This window comes from Wolffia australiana, chromosome 10 (genome assembly GCF_029677425.1).
Source record: "Wolffia australiana isolate 7733 chromosome 10, ASM2967742v1".
In the NCBI taxonomy this organism is placed as follows: Eukaryota; Viridiplantae; Streptophyta; class Magnoliopsida; order Alismatales; family Araceae; genus Wolffia; species Wolffia australiana.
In genome coordinates, this window is record NC_135844.1 from 2,417,885 (window position 1) to 2,437,340 (window position 19,456).

Here is a 19,456-nt window from a genome sequence, read left to right on the forward strand (position 1 = left end):
GCGCATGTGCACTGCGCTTTGGGGTCGTGCATATGCACCTAACGGGCATTAGCTTTAAAGATCAAGGTCATGTGTCACCACCCATGATGTGTGTGGTGTTCACACTTCATGACTTGATCCCCTATTTTGAGTCAAAGTACACATACATGTTCCCACATTAGCATGCAGGCCTCTGTGCAGGAATGCCGCCTACTTTGGGACCTTCCACTTTATGATACAATCAATACAGATTCCATTTTTCTCGTCAAGTGTTAAAGGTCTTCAATAATACACAAGCTGAATCAACTCTTTTGCCTACGACATACTAATTGAAATTCAAGAAGGTTATTTTTACTTGGTAAGGGCATCTTCTAAAATTAATACGTGACTTTGCTGTAGAACTCTGAATCAATAAAATTAGATCTAAAAGATGTTTATGAAAGTTGGCTACTTATCCTAGGGGAGTACTAAACACAAGAATACCAGTTTTCAGGCATATGATGTAATTTTGAGCAACCATTTGAATGATGAACTATAATTATCAAAATAAAACATGTCAATCTGATACTATTCATGTTGCTAAGAAAGCAACCGAAAAAGCCACCGATAAGTTTCTTAAAAAAACCAATTGGATTTGAGCAAAGAATACATGTTACTATCATAAGGCATAAAGCCATGTCTGGATACAAAAGACTCTTATACACAACAGATGTTCACCCCTTGGACAAAAAAAATTGTAAAACGAAATCAAGAGTACTCTGGGAAAGTCACCGATTTGTCAGGTGATCATCCCATTACATTGAAAAAAAAGGAAATTTAGAAGTACAAACTGAACCCATCTCATTTTGTCCTTCAGAGTTGACTTGGGCAGTTTATTTGAGTCAACTGTACCTCCATAGGAACAACTTTCTGGAAAACTTTGTCCCTGAATCTACGGATATTTACAAAACTACCCAGAACTTCCATCTGTCTAGATTTCTATAAGCCTTGGATGTTATTGGAGGCAGGAGCTGATAAGGATGAAGCAAGACAACCCAAAATTCAATTGAAGAAATAGGTAGACGTCAGAATTTCACGCAGATCTAACTCTCCTCGGTCAGGCAACGGTGGAAATGTCAGTGCTGGAAACGAAGACTGGAAGCTCTCTAGCAACTGTAATAATTAAAAACCATTAAATTTTAACCTTAGGTTTAAAGAAAACAAAATCATAAAACACCAAGTTATACAAATTGGCTTACATTTTCAAGAATTTGAGTGTTGTAGAGCTCCACAAACTGCTCTCTCAATATCCGATTCATCTGATCAACATCACAGGCATGTGTCCAGAACGAGTCGTGTACACCTGCGCACAGATTTGTGTTCAGCTCAGATTAACATAATCATATCTATTTCTTTCACGAAAGGAAAGATCTCTAATTCGGCAACTATATTTGCAGATAAGACTTTCCAAGGCATAGAAATATGAGCTAGATAGAAGGACTACGATTCTTGATATCTGGGCAATAGAAATAAATATGTAAAAAAATATGACATTTCACATTGGGGGACCCATCTTAACATCAAATTTTTAAAACAACTGTTTAGAAAGATTTATACAGTTATGCACAAATAATGATGATGAATGAACTCATTAACGTAATCATATCCAGACCAATTTAATATATTTCTTTCAGGAAAAAAAGCTCAGACTAACAAACCTGAGGAGCTTGTTTCATTGCAGATAATAATTCTTATGGATAGAAATGTGAACTAAAAATGCATTCTTTCCTTGACAGAAGATCATGATTCTTGAAATTCGGATAATATAAAAAGATGTAACACCAAACTATTTCTTTCAGGAAAGGAAAAAAATTTAAGAAACCGAGCTTATATCTTTGCAGATGACAATTTCATGTGGATAAAAATATGAGCCGAGTCACGAACAAGTTTTCTCCATATAAAATGAACATGATCTTTGACATTTCGATAATAGAAAATAAACACATTAAACCAAAAATTTAATGGCATTTTCATTCCGGAGGCGCTATATGCCTATCGAATCCCTAATTGTACTTATTTTAATATAATAAAGCAGAACCAGAATTCCAAACCTGCAAATTCAAGGCCCGCATTCCTGCAAGCAATAGCAGTCATCATCATATGAGATCCATCAAGGGAGTGCACAAAGTTGGGCGGAAATGCAGTTGCCTGCCGTTTGACAGCAACCTGTGCGGGCAGAAATATTCCAGTCAAATTCTCCTCCGCGAGAGAGCTAAAGATGGGGAATTAGTTTAATCAACTAATCAAGAAATGAATCTCACTGTGTCACTATCACGCTGCAAAGAAAGAACCTGGAGAGAAGTTTTGATCTGCCGAAAAAATAACCAGACTGAATTGTAAGTTCATGATAGTTCAATACTAAACTAAATTATAAATGATAACTTACAATTAATATAAAAAATAAATAATATATACTGAACTCAATTAGAGTTCACAAAAGAACACGTTTAGATTCAAATTTCGTAGCAAAAAAACTCAGGAAACAGAGAACATACGAGGTGTCTCTCACTCTTCACGTAAGGCTGAACAATGGGGAGCCCAAGAGGGCTTGTCCACCTCACCGGCTCATTCTGAGAAGCAATTATCTGCACATAGGCCAACAAAAATCAGTTTTCCTTTTAGGGTTTAGGGTTTAGGATTGAAGTTCCAGATGGCTTCACCTTCGCACAAGTGGTCAGCCAGCTCATTATCCCACGAGCAGATTGGAACATTTCTTCCAAGGCTGCCAAGGTTACCTAATAAAATTGGATAAAAATTATAACTGTACTAAATAAAATCCCATAACAGAATGTTGACTCAAATGAAAGGAAAGATACCTTTGCCGCATAGCAAGATACCCTGTAAAGTAATTTATCATCATTAATAAGCCCTCGTTCTTCCAATCTCCTCTTAATCTGTTCCCTTGCACCGACATAGGTCACGCCATAAACTGATGTCATCACTGTTTGTTTGACCAACTTCCGGTCAACCTGAATACTACCAATATCCAAGATCATCCATTGAAATGTTAAAAAATAATTAAATGGATCAAACAATTGCTGCCAAGAGGGGAATCGGAAACCTGATTGAGTAAGATCCGGGCCAGGGAGGCAACAGAGTCCGTATCAGGATCCTTTTCAGAATCTCTTCTGATGGTTTCAAGAACTCTTCAAAAGAATGAATAAAGAAGATTTAAATTTTTTAATATATTCAGATAAAGATATCCAGTCAAACTATGAATACCTGGAAGCTATCCTTGAGTATACATCCGCAGGCTTCTCCCCATCTACTAGATTAACTGCAGCAGCCCCTGGCTGAAAATCAAATACACGATCAGGAAAAGAGAAAAAAAATCTAGATGCAATCAAAGAAAGAACGACTACAAGGAATGAAAGCTTACACAGTCCCGTCCCAAGGCAGCATAATGCTGCAAACCATTACATGATCCGTCCTGAAACAAATAACCCGTGTTAAATAAGACTACTGTTAGGATCCCCAATTGCTGTTAAGGGTGTTTAGTCATTTTTCCTTGGGATTAATTTCCCTCCAAATTGATGTATCTAGACTTTGATAGGTCTTTGACGCAAGATGCATCAAGACTACCTGCAACCCGACTGGCATCTGAAGATAGTTGATGAGAAGTGGGACACATCCTGGGACACGAATTTCCCGTCCCGTGATGCATGCATCCTGTTCCATTCGGTGCCCAACAAAGGCACACAGGATGCGGGGACACATCCCAGTTGGGACCAGCACTAAACTAAAAAATATAATATTATCTGATAACTCATATTTAGACAGATGTGACCCATCAATATATACTAAAATATCATGATATTCTCAACATTTATCTCGCCAATCTTCTGTCCTAGGCCATGGGACGGGACATAGTCTAAGGTATCACATCCTGTCATGTGTCTGTGTGTCTCATCCTGTCTCGCGCTCTAGATGTTGTCAACCATTAGTGAATAATCTTTAGCCACAAAAAATTAAACCACTTTAAAGGAATGCCTGGTTAAAAAAATTGATCTCGACTTAGGGTCGAGAAGGTTGATCACAGACTTGGAATTTAAGTTGCATGCATCGAGTTGGTACCTGATGAATGGGCAGATGAATGACAGCCTCTGAGGGAGTTGGGCTTTTTAGAACATCAGAGAGACTGAAACAAGCTGCCAGGCACTGTAAGGGGTCTTCTGCCTTCAGCCACCACCTCCGCCCTTCTAAAGGCTTCTCGGCTGAATCAAATATATCATCTATGTGACTATCCACAAATGCAAGACGCCCACTATGGGAAAGCTTTTCTACCCCTCCAGCATATAAATTTGCAATATGGACCTTCAGCCAGTACAGGCCTGACATTCCAACTGCCCGCCCTTCTGCAAACTCTAACAACCCTCGGCACAAATCTGAGCCAAAATGGTTCAAGTGTGGGTGCATGGGGTATGCCCTGCCCCTGAAGTCGAGGTTATGGGGATAATAGAAACCGTCCTCGTCCCTCATCTTTCTAGCAACCTGAAAAGTGGATAAAGATCATAAAACTGAATATCAGAACTTTCTGGACATAGTCCAATGAAGGGTTTGGCATCCACAATGGCGATCTCTCGTGAATGATGCCAATCATCGTTCTCATCATGAACATTGTCCTTTTAGCCGAGGTCAAGCCCAGATGACAATGAAAATATGCGAGAATGACGATGCCAACTTGTCATCGCCCACAATCTTTGTGAGAGAACAGGAGTGACAATGATGAATGGACAACACCAATTAGGACAACCCTTTCAAATCATCATCGTCCATTACTTCATTATCATCAGCCGAAGATGAATTGACAACAACATCATCATTCATCCAAGCCCAGATATGGATGACGATGACAAGATTTGGGAATGACGGTGTCAAATTTTTCATTGCCCTTCAACCTAAATGAGAGACCACGAGTGCCGATGACGATGTCAAATCATCATTGTCTTTATCTCCATTGCCATCCATCAACTGACGACGAATCATCATTGTCAGTGTCATCCATCTGACTCGAAACATGGATGATGATGACAATGCTGAATTTGTGTCACCCGCCAACCCTGGTGAGAGAGCTGGAGTGATAGTGACGAATGAAACAATGCCAATGACGATAACCCTTTCAAATCATAATCACCTTGTCTTCATCATCCAACGGGTGGTGACGAATTGTCGTCGTTATAATCATTTATCAAAGCTCAAAGGTCTATGAAAATTTTGAGATTTCGGGATGACAATGAGAATTAGTCACAGGAAGGAGTGACGATGATGAATCCTTCATCGTCTTCATCTCTAACAATTATGTTGATTTCATCATAATCTCTTGTCCTAGTCATCCTTGCCTGACAATGGAAAATTTAAGGATGATTATGACAAAACCGAATTTATCATTGCTCCCTATCCAGATTCTATGACTCCATAGAATTTTCTTTTAGTTGAAATGAGCTTTACCGAGAGTTTGAGCTCAATATCACAACGCTGGGCATACATCTCGCTGTTGGCCTTCTTCACCTTTCTCGCCTCCCATCGCCACTTCTGTATCTCATTCGGGTCTTCTGTATCAGGTTTTTCAGGCAGAGGGAACTGTGAAGAAACAGAATAATTAATTAACAAACCTATCTATTCATTAGATATTAATAAAAAAATTTATAACTTAACTTACATCTTTACAGTCTACTAAACCAGCAATCCGTCCTCCATCACTCCAGATGGCTTCCACGATCCTAAGGACACGCTTATTTATCCGCCATTTAGTAGTTCCTAGCGTATCTAATGCCTGCATGCGAGGATCAGTGGGGTTTCATAATTAGTTTAAGGAATTAATTAGCTATTATCAAGTTCATAAGTACCAACCGAATGTATATTCTAGTCAGCACTGAAGACAAGAAGAAAGAACAATTCTTGATACACAAACAAAGATATTACAAGGGGTTTTATAGGGAGCCCTAATGGGCTAATAATAGAAAGGGCCCTTAATGGGCTAATAATAGAAAGGGGCTAATAATAGAAAGAAGAAAAGAAAGGAAAGGAGACAATAATGTCAACACTCCCCCTCAAGCTGGAGCGTGGATGTTTTCCACACCCAGCTTGGAACAGAGCTCCTCAAACCGAGGGGCATGAAGCCCTTTGGTGAAGATATCTGCAAGCTGTTCAGCTGACGGAACATATGGCGTGCAGAAATTTCCCGACTCAAGCTTCTCTTTAATGAAATGTCGATCGATCTCAATGTGTTTTGTACGATCATGCTGGACGGGATCATGAGCAATGCTGATAGCCGATTTGTTGTCACAGAACAGCTGAACAGGGGAAGAAACCGGACACTTTAGTTCACGAAGCAGTTGGGTAATCCAAAGTGCTTCACAAAGACCATGCGCAAGGGCACGGAACTCCGCTTCAGCACTTGATCGAGAGACCACTTTCTGTTTCTTACTCCTCCAAGTAATAAGATTGCCTCCCAAGAAGGTGCAGTACCCAGAGGTCGACCGACGATCAACCACAGATCCTGCATAATCGGCATCAGTGTAGACTTCTAGACGCAGACCACTGTGACGACGAAACATTAAACCACGGCCAATGGTGCCCTTCAAGAAACGGAGGAGGCGATGGGCAGCATGAAGATGACTCATTCGAGGGTTCTGCATAAACTGACTTAGAACACCCACTGCATATGCAATGTCGGGACGGGTGTGGGTGAGATAGAGCAGTTTGCCCACAAGTCTTCGATATTGTCCGGGCTCAGCCGGATCTTCATTCTCATCCGCACCAAGTCGATGACTCACATCAATCGGTGTCGAAATAGGCTTGGAGTCTTCCTTTCCCAGCTCGCAAAGAAGATCCACTGTATATTTCCGCTGACAGATGAAAATCCCACTCGAAGAATAAGCCACCTCAATACCAAGAAAATATCGTAATGGGCCAAGATGACGTATGGCAAACTCCGACGACAGATACATAGCCAGCTGAGTAATGGACTCCGTATCATCACCCGTGATGATAATGTCATCCACGTACACGAGAAGAATAGCCACTCCCCCGGACGTGGAATGACGGTAGAAAAGCGTGTGATCTCCATTACACTGACGGTATCCCCGGTTCTTCATGGCCATGGTGAAACGGCCAAACCAAGCACGAGGAGATTGCTTCAAACCGTACAGCGCTTTCTTCAGGCGACAAACAACTGAACTCGGAGTAGACGGCACTAAGGAGGCATATCCAGGAGGTAAGGCCATATAGATCTCCTCAGACAAATCACCATGAAGAAAAGCATTCTTGACATCATATTGCTGCAATATCCAGCCCCGATCGGCGGCAAGAGCCAAGAGAATCCGGACAGTGTTCATCTTGGCCACAGGGGCAAACGTTTCCTGATAATCAATGCCATACTGTTGGGTGAACCCTTGCGCCACAACACGTGCCTTGTGTCTTTCAATAGAGCCGTCGGAATTGTGCTTTACAGCATAAACCCAACGCCTGCCAACCAAGTGCTTGCCCGGCGGTAGTGGAACCAGATCCCATGTGTCATTTAGGGCAAGTGCTTGTAGCTCCTCCTCCATTGCCCGACGCCAATGAGGAAGAGAGAGGGCTACGTCCACCGTCTTTGGAAGGGAGATAGTGTCAAGGGAGGTGAGAAGAGCGTGGTAGGATGGGGAAAGACGATGAGATGAGATGGATGCGGCTAATGGATACAATGGAGAAGGATGAGGGCAAGACACAAGTGCTAATGAAGGATTTTCAAGAGGAGTGGATGAGGAGGATGAGGGAACTTCAGGAGTAGGAGGAACAAGAGGCTTGCGACGAGCAAGAGTGATACCATAGCGTTTTTCTGGCGGGCAACGGCGTATAGGTAAAGGGGCACAACATAGTGGGATAGAGGGATCCGATGGGGACTCTGCAGGAGGGTTCGATGAAGCAGAGGATGGATCTTTAGTAAGGACAGGTGGATTTGGGATTGGTGCAGGCAGAGGATCAGAGGACAAGGTGTTCATGGGAATATCAGATGGAGGCTCTTCGAGAGGAACAGGCAAGGAAGGACTTGGGACTGGTGACGAGGGAGATGAGTTAGGAAGAATAAGAAATTCAAGGGGATCTGATTGAGGTGGTAAAGAAGGAGAAGGTGGAGAAGAAGAGGGGTATCTGGAGTGAATTCGTCAAAGGTAGCATCCTTGGTGACAATAAATCGACGAGAGGGTGGATGATAACATCGATAACCCTTTGAGTAGAAGAATAGCCGACGAAGACACATTGGATGGCCCGAGGATCAAGCTTGTCACGACCAAGATGGTGGTTAGGAGCAAAGCAAACGCACCCAAAGACACGAGGGGTAAGATTGGTTCGGAGAGAAATGTTGGGGAAGGAATGCTGGAGACAATCAATGGGAGTAGAGTAGTTAAGTACGCGAGACGGAAGACGGTTGAGAAGATGAATGGCAGTTAGGACAGCTTCAGCCCAAAAATACTTTGGCACATGCATGTGAAATAAGAGGCTCGAGCCATTTCAAAAACGTGATTTAAATTTTCGTTCTGCCACTCCATTTTGTTGGGGGGTGTAAGGACATGTGGTTTCATGGATGATGCCTTTTTCTTGGAAGAAAGTACTTAACGTGGAATTGACATAGTCTCGGGCATTGTCGGAGCAGAGGCGACGAATAGAGGTGCAGAATTGAGTTTGAATGAGAGAGTAGAACTGAGGAATAACAAGGGAGATCTCTGATTTATTTTTCAAGAGATAGGCCCACGTGAAACGAGTAGCGTCATCAATGAATATACATAACCACCGAGCACCGGACGTGCTATGAACAGGAGGGTCCCCACGCGTCGGTGTGAGCGAGAGCAAAAGGAGTCGTCAAATGGGAAGAAGAAATAGGATCGTGAATGCGATGATGTTTAGCAATTCGACAAGCATCACAAACAAAGCGGTCCACAGAGTGGCCTTGGAAAAGTTTTGGAAATAAACGATAAAGAGTAGCAAAGGATGGATGGCCGAGGCGTCGATGGAGAAGCCACAAACGCTCATGAGACACCGAAAGGGGAACTGCAGCGGCAGCAACAGCGAGGGGAGACAAGGGAGATCGAACAAGATAGAGACCCTCATGCTCCTCAGCAATGGAAATCGTCCTCCCCGACACCTTATCACGATAAAAACAGGTATTAGGAGTGAATGTAAGATCTTGGTTCAGATCACGAACAAGGCGGGATAAAGAAAGAAGATGATGAGCAAGCCGTGGAACATGAAGGCCTTTAGTGAGGTTCATCGAAGGAGAGAGAGACACACGACCATTCCCAGCCACAGTGAGAAGATCACCGGAAGCTGTTTTAACTTTGGAGGAGCCGGAAACGGGTTCATAGGTCACAAAAGCTCTAGGATTGGGTGTCATGTGGGCAGTGGCACCAGAGTCAAGAAGCCAAGTGGATGATGATGACGACTGAGATGGTGAAGGAGAAGGAGAAGGAATGGTGGACATACCCGCGTTAGCTAGAGAGCACGAGCCCACGACTGGAGGGTCAAGCAATCGCCGAAGACGTTCCACTTCTTCAGGTGTAAAGCCGGGAAGAGAAGCACTCGCCGAAGACGCTCCACTTGGAAGAAGACCATAGGACAGAGGCACTTGACCAGGCATCGGTACTTGGTTTACAGAAGGTGCAACCGTAGCGAGATTGCTCTGTTGTGTTCGCTTCCGTTGAAGCTTAAAGCACGTCTCCTTGGAGTGACCCCGCTTTTTGCAGTAATTGCAGAAAAGGGAAGGATCACCTTTGGAGGATTCCTCAGTCCGAGTAGATGGACCACGAGACGAAGCTCCTGCTCCAGTCGATGTGGTCGTCACCAAGGAGCGTGTGGAGGAAGACGAATGTGCTACAAGTGCAGAAGCCGGGGTCTGGGACTGCTGAAAGCGAGATTCTTCAATTCTCGCGCTGCGAAGCGCATCCTTGAAGGAAAGCTCTTTCTCCCGGTGTATAAGCTGAGCCCGTACCGCTTCATATTCCGGGTTAAGTCCTATAAGGAACTGAAAAACCCGAAGTTGAAGAGTGTACTTGCGATCCACCGAGTGAGGGTCCGGAGGCATGTAGTGATCAATCTCATTCCATAGAGAAATGAGTTCTGTGCTGTACTCCATGATCGTCCTGTCTCCTTGACGCAGATTGGCGGCCCGATGCACTAGCTCATACAGTGTGGCAATATTATTTTTCTTGGAGTGGCTGTCAAGGGCCGCTTCCCACATGGCCCGGGCAGACTCAAGAGACAGAAATTCACCCTTGATACTCGGTGAAATACTATCCAAAAGCCATCGATGGACCACCCCTTCAACGTCTAGCCAGTCATAGTACTTGGAGTCTGTCTTGGAAGGCCCTTCTTCAAGTAAATGACGCATCAGTCGTCCCTTGAGAGTAATCTGGACATATTGCTGCCAGTGAAGAAGGTTAAAGCCGGTGAACATCCCATCTGGAGGCATCCGAGGCAGAGAAAACGGTCCAGGTGAAGCCGACCAGTTCCCCGACTCAAGAGGTGCCTCCGAAGCATTTGACGTTTGACCCACACTGGGTGGCGTCGATGCTGGCGTCGATGCTGGCGTCACACCGGAAACCGATACAGGCTCCGTCATCTTGATCACAGAATGAAGTGTCGCACGAGGAGCACACGGCTGCGGGAACGCCCGCGGCTATTGGCTGCGTGCGCGGCTGAAGAGTCGAGGAGGGAGCGCGGCCGCGGCCGAGAAGAGAGCGCAGCCGAGGAGGGAGCGCGCTGCCGAGGAGCGCGCGCGCGACCGAGAGGAGAGCGCGCGGTCGAGAGGGAAGCGTACGCTGCCGAGAGAGAAGCACAGCCGAGGAGGGAGCGCGGTGAGTGAAGCCGGAAATGTGGCCGGAAAGAAGCTGAGCCGCCAGGAGCAGGTAGCCAATCGGAAGGAGAGGGAGCTCAAGATCGTGGCGAATGTAGAAACGCCAGAGATCGGAGCTACGGTCGAGCCCAGGAACCCGGATTAGGGTTAGGGTTAGGGCTCTGATACCATGAAGACAAGAAGAAAGAACAATTCTTGATACACAAACAAAGATATTACAAGGGGTTTTATAGGGAGCCCTAATGGGCTAATAATAGAAAGGGCCCTTAATGGGCTAATAATAGAAAGGGGCTAATAATAGAAAGAAGAAAAGAAATGAAAGGAGACAATAATGTCAACAAGCACTATAGGATTTTCTTTAAAAATTATTATATGAAAAATGATAAATTCAGCATATATCATAAGGGGGGTTTCTGACCTCAAAAACCTTCTTCAATTGTTTCCGAGGAACACTTCTAATAGCCTCTTGCTGTTTTTTTGCCCCATGAGTTCGCATCACATAAGAGGGTAAAAACAAGTGGCCGCCTTTGTCATAACTGCATTAAATAAATACAAGATCAGTAGGTAGAAACTTGAAAATCCAAAAGTCAATGACAGATCATTAGAAAAACAGGATTGAAGAACAAAATTTTGACGAAACAAATGTGACGCCCAATCATTGACTTTTTCTGAAAATTTCAAAATATCAATAAGAAGAAACAGACGTCTTATAAGAGCTCCAAAATTAATGCTTCACTTTTGCCTGGGAATATAAAATCATACTGAAAATGCACGAATACTAGTTGACATGTTGTACCGATGAATTGCCACAGTCGATAATAGAACTATAATTTTTGACAGAATTATAAAAAGAAGATCAACAAATGAATTTTTTAAACGAAGCACGAAGCAAGGAGGGCTGATTCTCTGAAGGTGAATTTCTAAAGAATACAAATTGTCCCCGTACCCTTCCCATTTTGTCGGCTTTATCAACATTGGCATGTAGGGAACCACCATGTGCTTAGCCTGAAAATAATAGCAAAAAAATCAAGTAAAATGCAAAAATGAAAGATGAGAAGCCATACATCACAACAAAGTAAATATTAAGAATGCACATGATTTTATGTCTATCTTACAGTGCTATCAAGACCCTCATGGACAAGAACATCGCACTCAATAACGCCGTATCTCTTTCCTGACTTCCTGCACAATGTAAAGAGGGTTAGGATTATTACAGTGCTACAAGACGTAACGAAAGAATAAACTGACCAGCATTTGGGACCCTCGATGACAAAGTCATTGCCATAATTGTCATTAGCACTTGTCCACGACTAGGATGCCACTGATAAAATCATCATCACCATCATCATCATTTAAGTGGAGGATGATGACGATGACGATGACGATGACACATCCTTATTCAAGATAACAGTGATGAATTGTCATCATCGCTCATCCGCAACAAGGATGTTGATGACAAAGTCATCACTGTCATTATCACACATGCTTGTGACAAGGACGACGACGATTCCTGGATGACGACGATGACTTCATCCCGGACGACGAACACTAGGATTGACTTACTCACTTGTCTTCCTTCGAGACAGGTCTGAAAGTGTGCCTAAACGCAGGCCGGATGTTGGGAGGGAAGTCCACAGACTGAACAGCGGGCGGCTGAACAAATGCAGTATCCATCAACAGTTCTAGCAAGCAACTCCCCAGCTAACCAGAAAACAAGAAGAAAATCAAAACCCAAAATCATGCCAACGAAGAAAGATAAACAAGCAAGAGAATTTCCATAATTGAAGGAAGAGAAGCAAACCTTGGCCTGTGTATCACGGCCCCAAGGTCTAATCTCACTGCTAGACCTCACCAACTTGTTAATCTCAGATGATCTACTCGCTTTCATCAGCTTCCTAATGCGTTTTTTCAAGATTTCTTGCTGGTCCACATCTTCCTCTGTCGCAGACTTGTTGAGAAAATTATGAATCCTAACCTGCAAGCAAAGACCAATTGAATTTTTTTTTTTTTTTCTTGAAAGAAGTAAAGATCAAATGATCAAAACGGAAAGATGAAAATTCAAGGAGAAAAAAAACTTGCCTCTTGCTCGATGGCTTCTCCAATATGAATGGCAGCCTGGACAACTCTCACACACCCATCTTCCTGGCCAGTCATCAGCAAACCCATCATCTTGTGCATCACAATCACAGCCATCTTGTTGGCAGGGAGCAAGCCGATGAACGGCGCATAGGCAGCTCTCGTCCTCTTCTCCTTGAACTTCTGTAGATTCTGCTCTCTGGCTATGGCGTCTCTCAAGGGTTCAAACCAGCCCAGCATCAGAGACTTCACATATGGCAAATTGGGGGCGAGCTTCTTCTCCAACATCTCCTTCAGAAGCTGCTGATACTCCTCAGCGGCAAGCTCCCAGGCCTCAGTCTCCATCTTAATCTGCCTCCTGCGCAGAGAATTGTACCTCTTCTTCGCGTCTTCGCTCAATTGGAGGCCCAAATCCGGGGAATTGGGGGTGAATCCGAGGTAGAACCATGGCGGGTCCTCGTAGAAGACCCTCTTCGAGTCGGCGCCGGGCCAAAGGAGGGGAAAGCCGAGAACCCTCGTCGAGGTGGGCTCTTCCGAGTCCTCGGCCAGCAATGGCGGAAGAATCGAGCTCAGGTGGGAGAACACGGCGGGGAAGCTGTGGTCGGATTCGGGCGGCTCGGGGACTCCCGGGAAGGAAGAAGAGGACTTCAGGGATCTGCAAAGAACGGATCTTGGCGCTGCCCGGGAAGGAATTTCGGGGGGATTTTGCACTGCCGACCCATCTGAGCTCGTCGCCGCCCGGAGAGGGACGGGGGCGAGGAAGATGAGGGAAGCCAGGGCTGTAGAAGAGGAATTCAATGGCGGGTTCAGATTCCTGCAAGGCGAGGAGCCGGCATGGAGATTGAAGATTGGAGATTGAAGATTGAAAATTGAAGATTGAAGATTGAAGATTAAAGACTGGAGAGTGGAGAGTGGAGCTGGGAAGAAGAAGATGAAGAAGAAGAGGATAAAGCTTGGGTAGCGCTGGGAACCTCTCTTAAACCTTGTGGGAGAACCCAGCCAGTGGGAATATCTGCGGACCGTGGTTTAGGGTTGTTGGGCCTTAACGGGCCCTTTCCTTCCTTGGGAAGAGTCTGGAGTTTGTAGTGGGTATTTTTTTATTTCAAGGGAATGTCCATGGATGCTTTTTTAGGAAGACTCTCTCTCTCTCTCTCTCTCTCTCTCTCTCTCTGTGATGGAGGACCATTCGGAAGATCAAGCCCAAGCTCGTCAACAGCCGCATTGCAGAGCCCGAGCAGAAGTGAAGAACCCGAATTTCCGATATCAGGTTTGATGACAGCTTCCTATGGTCGTTTATTTCGTGCATGTATCATTTCCTTTGACTTTAGGGAGCCCCCCCCTCCCCTCCCCCCACATTATAAAGGGGAACGGTGATCGTAGGGTTTTGTTTGAAGATCATTTTGAAGAAAATGAACTCCCCTGCACTAGAGTGGTATTTGCTTTCCCTTCCCATGGAGGAGTGTTTCTCTTTTATTTTCAAGGTTATCGTTGAAGGAAGAAACTCCCGATCTACGGCTAGTACAGCTCCCAACTGACGGCTCGCCTACCCGAGTTCAGCTTGCCAACGATCAGATAATCATTGCTCTCGGCTTGCCCCAACCCACAGCCATTTTGCACGCATCTGTGATCATCCTCGTGCTCGCAACCTTCAGCCACCGTCAGCGTCTCGTCTAGAGGCTCCCCCCAATAGCGGCTCCAGCAGGTTCCTTGCGACGCCCAACTGCCACAATTACATTCCCGGCTCGCCCAGCTACCCTACGACGACCGTCAATAGTGTTCGCTCCCCTTGGTCACCCATATGTGACCTATCGACGCCTGCCGCGGCAGTCGTCTCTGCTCATCTTGGTCGTGAGCGTTCACGCTCGCGGCCTATGCCCGCAGGTGCGATCATTGGCCTCCTCCGTCAGAGACACTGGTTTTTCCACTGACGTTTCTCTGCCCGCGATTGAGACCTCCCTTGCCTTGGGGGCTCTCTCATGATCTACCGACGGTCGTGACGCCTCGAGTACTCGGACCACGGTCCACAAGTCTCATCCTCTACCCCCTCATCTTAGTATTATTACGTCCCTCAGTGCCGACCTTGACTGTTCATTGACTGTTCATAGGATTAGCCACAGAAGCTCGAGTTAGTGATTTATTCTTTGGTGTCGGATCTGCATGGTTCTCGGCGACGGTCGGGACACTTAGGGACAGTGATTGTCCCCCATCCTGTCGGCCTTCAAGTTGATCATTCGGGTCATTGGGAGCTTGTCCATGTCATGACCTCTCGTGTCGTTTACCTGTACTATCGTCCCGAATCAATAGGTTTCCATCATACTACTCGTTGGGTTTTAAAACTTATGCTCATCTATCCACAATCGCATCACATACTGTTGCCCTTCTCCTGTGGTGTGACACAAGCCGTTTGATCCCGGCCTTCGTGTTACATCATTCTGTCTCTATCTTTCCCTCTCCCTCCATCTCTCTCTCTTTCTCTGTCTTTGTCTATGTGTCTCTCTCTTTCTCTATCTGTCTCTATATCTATCTCTCTCTAGTGGCGATGATGTTAATGCATCGACACCGGACGCGTCACCATCGTCATCTGAAGTCAACACGACCGCTGAAGACATGCTGTCATCGTCACCGGATCAAGTCAACAAGCCAGCATCAGGCACGTCTCCACCCACGCACGCCCCTTCACGCGTCCTGACACGTTGCCAGAGGCAGATCCAGAACTGCCCCCTGACGTAACTCAAAACCACATCGTTCGTCAAGTCGCTCATCTTTATTTTTATTTATTTTAACTGTATTTTCTCTTTCCTCCAAGGCCTATATGTATAGGCCAATGTTTCAAGAAACAGCTAGGCAAGTCATAATTCAGGAATTGAGTTTCTTTAACTCTTCTTGGAGGACTTGCCCTAGCCTCCCCTTCTCCCTCAGGTTGCTGCCGCCATCGCCGCCATCGTTGATGTCGCCTGCTACCACCTCTCTCTCTCTCTCGCCCATCCTCTCCCTCTTCTCTTCTTCCTCTCCGTCTGCACCCATCTCTCCAGCGCAGGCCGCCCTTGCCCGGGGCCGCCCACACTAGACGCCCGGCGCTGACCGCCCGCACCAGACTCCAGCACTGGCCGCCCACCCAGGGCCGCCGCGCCAACGCCTAGCGCAGGCTGCCCCTGCCAAGGCCACCCGCACCGGATGCCGGCGTCAGCTGCCCGCCCAAGGCCGCCCACGCCAACACCCAGCGTAGGCCACCCGCCCAAGGCTGCCCGCGCCAACGCCCAGCGTAGGCTGCGTGCTAGACGCCAATGCCGGCTGCCCACCCAGGGCCGCCCGTGCCAACGCTAGCGCAGGCTGCCACGCCGACCGCCCACGCCCCGGACGCCCGCGCCGCCACAAGTCATCGTGCATACCGTTTAGGTTTCGGGGCACTGCCCTGAACCCCGTAAGGGGGCGACTCCCCCCTTGACCGCCCCGCCAACTAACCGCGCAGTTGGATCCGTGAGACCCTGTCGAAGCGCACATAAATCGTCCCGCCAACGACGCCCCACGCCCAAGCACTCCGACCACTGAGCAACCAGGTTTAGTCTGCCCATCTCATTGCCAGGGCCACTCAATGCCCAGAACGCCCAGATCTATCATCCAGTGGGTCGTGCAATGCCCGGATTGCGCAGTTACGTCTTGACCTGAATTTCCCACAACCTCATCACGCACTCCGGTGCCAAGGTACGCCTGAACTCTTTGGTGTCGAGTGTTCTTCGTCTAGTGTTCCGCAAGGATTCTTCCACCACCATTAGATTTGATTTGAATATCTCTTTATTTCCTTAAAATTCTTCCTTTCGTGAGATTTCCCATGAACGTGAATTTGAGTATTGGATTTGGTTCTTTGGCATCGTCGCGGCGGTTGAAGACAGTACTCCCACCCTCGACGAGGAACGGGGCTGCACCACCATTATTTCATCAGTTTTAGGTTTTCGAATTCGATTGTGTGAATTTTGCGGTCTGTTTTATCCCTCTACCCAAACCCGTCCTGCATTCTCCACCATCATTGACATACCCGTCTCCCTAGTTGTCTCTCCCCTAGTCATCCAGCATCTTCCACCCGTCGTCGTCATTCCCATCTCCTTTAGTTGTTCTACATCATTCTCTTTCTCTCTCTGTCTTTATATCTGTCTCTCTCTTTCTATCTCTATCTCTATATCTGTCTCTCTCTATCTCTCTCTCTCTTTGTCTCCCTCTGTCTCCCTCTATGTCTCTATCTATCTCTCTTTGTTTCTCTCTATCGCTATCTCTCTCTTTCTCTCTCTCTCTGTCTATCTCTATCTCTCTATCTCTGTCTCTCATTTTCTCTGTCTCTCTCTCTATATATATATATCTGTCTTTATGCCTCTCTATCTCTCTATCTATGTCTCTTTCTATCTGTCTCTATCTGTCTCTCTCTATATCTCTGTCTTTGTTTATCTCTATCTTTACTTGTCTCTCTCTTTGTGTCTATCTGTCTCTCTGTCTCGATCTATATGTCTCTATTTCTCTGTCTCTGTCTCTATCTATCTATCTCTGTCTGTCTCTCTCTCTCTATATATATATCTTTGTCTCTATCTCTTTCTCTATAACACTCTCTCTGTCTCTCACTCTCTCTCTCTATCTGACTCTATCTCTCTCACTCTATAACACACACTCTCTCTTTCTGTCTCCCACTCTCTATCTATATCTCCGTCTCTGTCTCTCTGACTCTATAACACACTCTCTCTTTCTGTCTCCCACTTTCTCTATTTATCTCTGTCTCTCTCTCTCTAACTCTATACCACACTCTCTTTCTGTCTCCCACTATCTCCCTCCTCTCCCTCTCTCCCACCCTCTCCCTTCCTCCCACTCTCTCCCTCTCCCTCTCTTTCTCTCTTTGTCTATACATCTATGTATATCTATCCATCTGTCCCTCTCCCTACCCATCTATTCATACCATTATATACCTATCATTTATCCATCTTTCGATGTATCTATACATCTATATATCTATATATGTCTTTCCATCTGTCCCTCTCTGTATCCATCTATGCATACCATTATATCTCTATTTATTTAACTGAATGTGCATGTATGTATATGTCTACATATAAACATATATATTTGTCTATCCATCTGTCCCTCTCTCTATATCTCTGTCCACCTATATATATCCATCTCTTTCTACATGTTCATATCCCTCTCTCCATTTATCTCTCTCCATTTCTCCCTATGTTTGTGTTTTCCTGAATGTTTTTCCATCTATTTTGTACTTTCTAGAGGATTGCGACAGATATTAGTGGATACTTGGCAGAAATCAAATTAGTCAAAAAAACTGAAAACAAGCGTTGTTTATATGAAGAGAGATTATAGTTTTGTCAAATATATCAAAATTATTAAATATTTATCGTATTTGAAAACTTTAATTTTCATTTAGGAATACATTTTTATTAAATTTTATGCTCTGGGGCATTAATAGCCACTATTAGGTGTAGAAATTACATGCAATGAAAGAAATGATTTTGAATAATTTGTTTAAGAAAATAAAAAAGAACCATGATATAGGACTTAGATTCTCCAAAAGAACAAGGACAGGCTTTGATACCAAAAAAGAAAGAGTGCAGGTGATGCCAACCAATAAACTTGCCCCCCCAAGAATGTTTGTTACCCCTATTTTATGCTTGTTATTTCAGGATTAAAATTTCTGAGATTGTCTTTGAGGTGTAGCTTATAAAGGATTTTCCCATCATGACCTGGGTTGTAATTATTACCTTCTCGTTGGTCTTACATTAGTCCATGGAATAATTTTTTAATTGATTGAGCCCCCTTCAGTGAAATCCTAGGACATTATTTAGTAATAGGATCATTTTCATGACTTACTAAAACCAGAGGACGTTCTTTGAAATCATGGTTAACTTGTTTTTTCCTCACTTTATCAATGTTTTTCAATCAATCCATTTTTTATGATTGTGGGTGGTTACTAGTATAGAAAATCAATCTCATGTATCAAACACAGCTCGTTTTCCCACATGTGTTTTAACTTAAGTCTTATATTTGGAATAAACTTTTCTCTTTATTTTGGAATTTTTTATTTCAATCCTGTAGTGTTTTATTATTGTTAATGAAACTAACTGTTAGGCTAGTGATTATGTTATTGTATTGGGCTAATTATGTTTCGGTCCAATAACATGTATGTATAGTCTTCAAGCTAGACGAGAAAGATCTAAGCGTCTATTTTGGCCCACTGTGTCTTCTTCTCTCCAATATGAGATCCACTCCAGAATTACTTTACAGTTCACTTGGTATGAGAGCTTGAGGTGAAACAGATTGCTGGGTGAAGACTACCTAGCTTGAGCGCTGTAGAAAGCGGCACAGGAGAGGAATTATCCTTCTCGGCCATATCACGGACATTCTTCCTTAAACTGGCCTTCTGAGTATAAGGGAAAATATGATGCCTTGAATTGCTTCTTGAGAAGATTCTTTCCCCACTGACTTGGAGAACACAATTGTTAACGGGATTCCTACATATAGAACTGCTTACTTTGTGTCTGCTGC

General features: G+C 44.8%; 2 protein-coding genes across 2 annotated transcripts; both read right to left on the reverse strand.

The window, feature by feature from the left end:
- Positions 1-586: 586 nt before the first annotated feature.
- Positions 587-16,309, reverse strand: LOC144708779 (DNA-directed RNA polymerase 3, chloroplastic-like). The gene is made up of 21 exons (XM_078582216.1): positions 16,140-16,309; positions 14,445-14,642; positions 12,926-13,934; positions 12,648-12,821; positions 12,414-12,547; positions 11,962-12,028; positions 11,793-11,851; positions 11,265-11,382; positions 5,678-5,791; positions 5,467-5,598; positions 4,093-4,509; positions 3,398-3,448; positions 3,241-3,311; positions 3,080-3,164; positions 2,835-2,987; positions 2,679-2,753; positions 2,514-2,603; positions 2,280-2,327; positions 2,070-2,184; positions 1,218-1,321; positions 587-1,131 (listed from the first exon to the last, which is right to left on the reverse strand). The coding sequence occupies exons 1-21, from the start codon at positions 16,307-16,309 to the stop codon at positions 1,021-1,023; spliced, it is 3,495 nt and encodes a 1,164-aa protein (XP_078438342.1). The 3' UTR covers positions 587-1,020.
- Positions 8,976-11,025, reverse strand: LOC144708561 (uncharacterized). Its single transcript, XM_078581947.1, has 2 exons — positions 9,478-11,025; positions 8,976-9,139 (listed from the first exon to the last, which is right to left on the reverse strand). The coding sequence occupies exons 1-2, from the start codon at positions 10,610-10,612 to the stop codon at positions 9,111-9,113; spliced, it is 1,164 nt and encodes a 387-aa protein (XP_078438073.1). The 5' UTR covers positions 10,613-11,025; the 3' UTR covers positions 8,976-9,110.
- Positions 16,310-19,456: the final 3,147 nt, after the last annotated feature.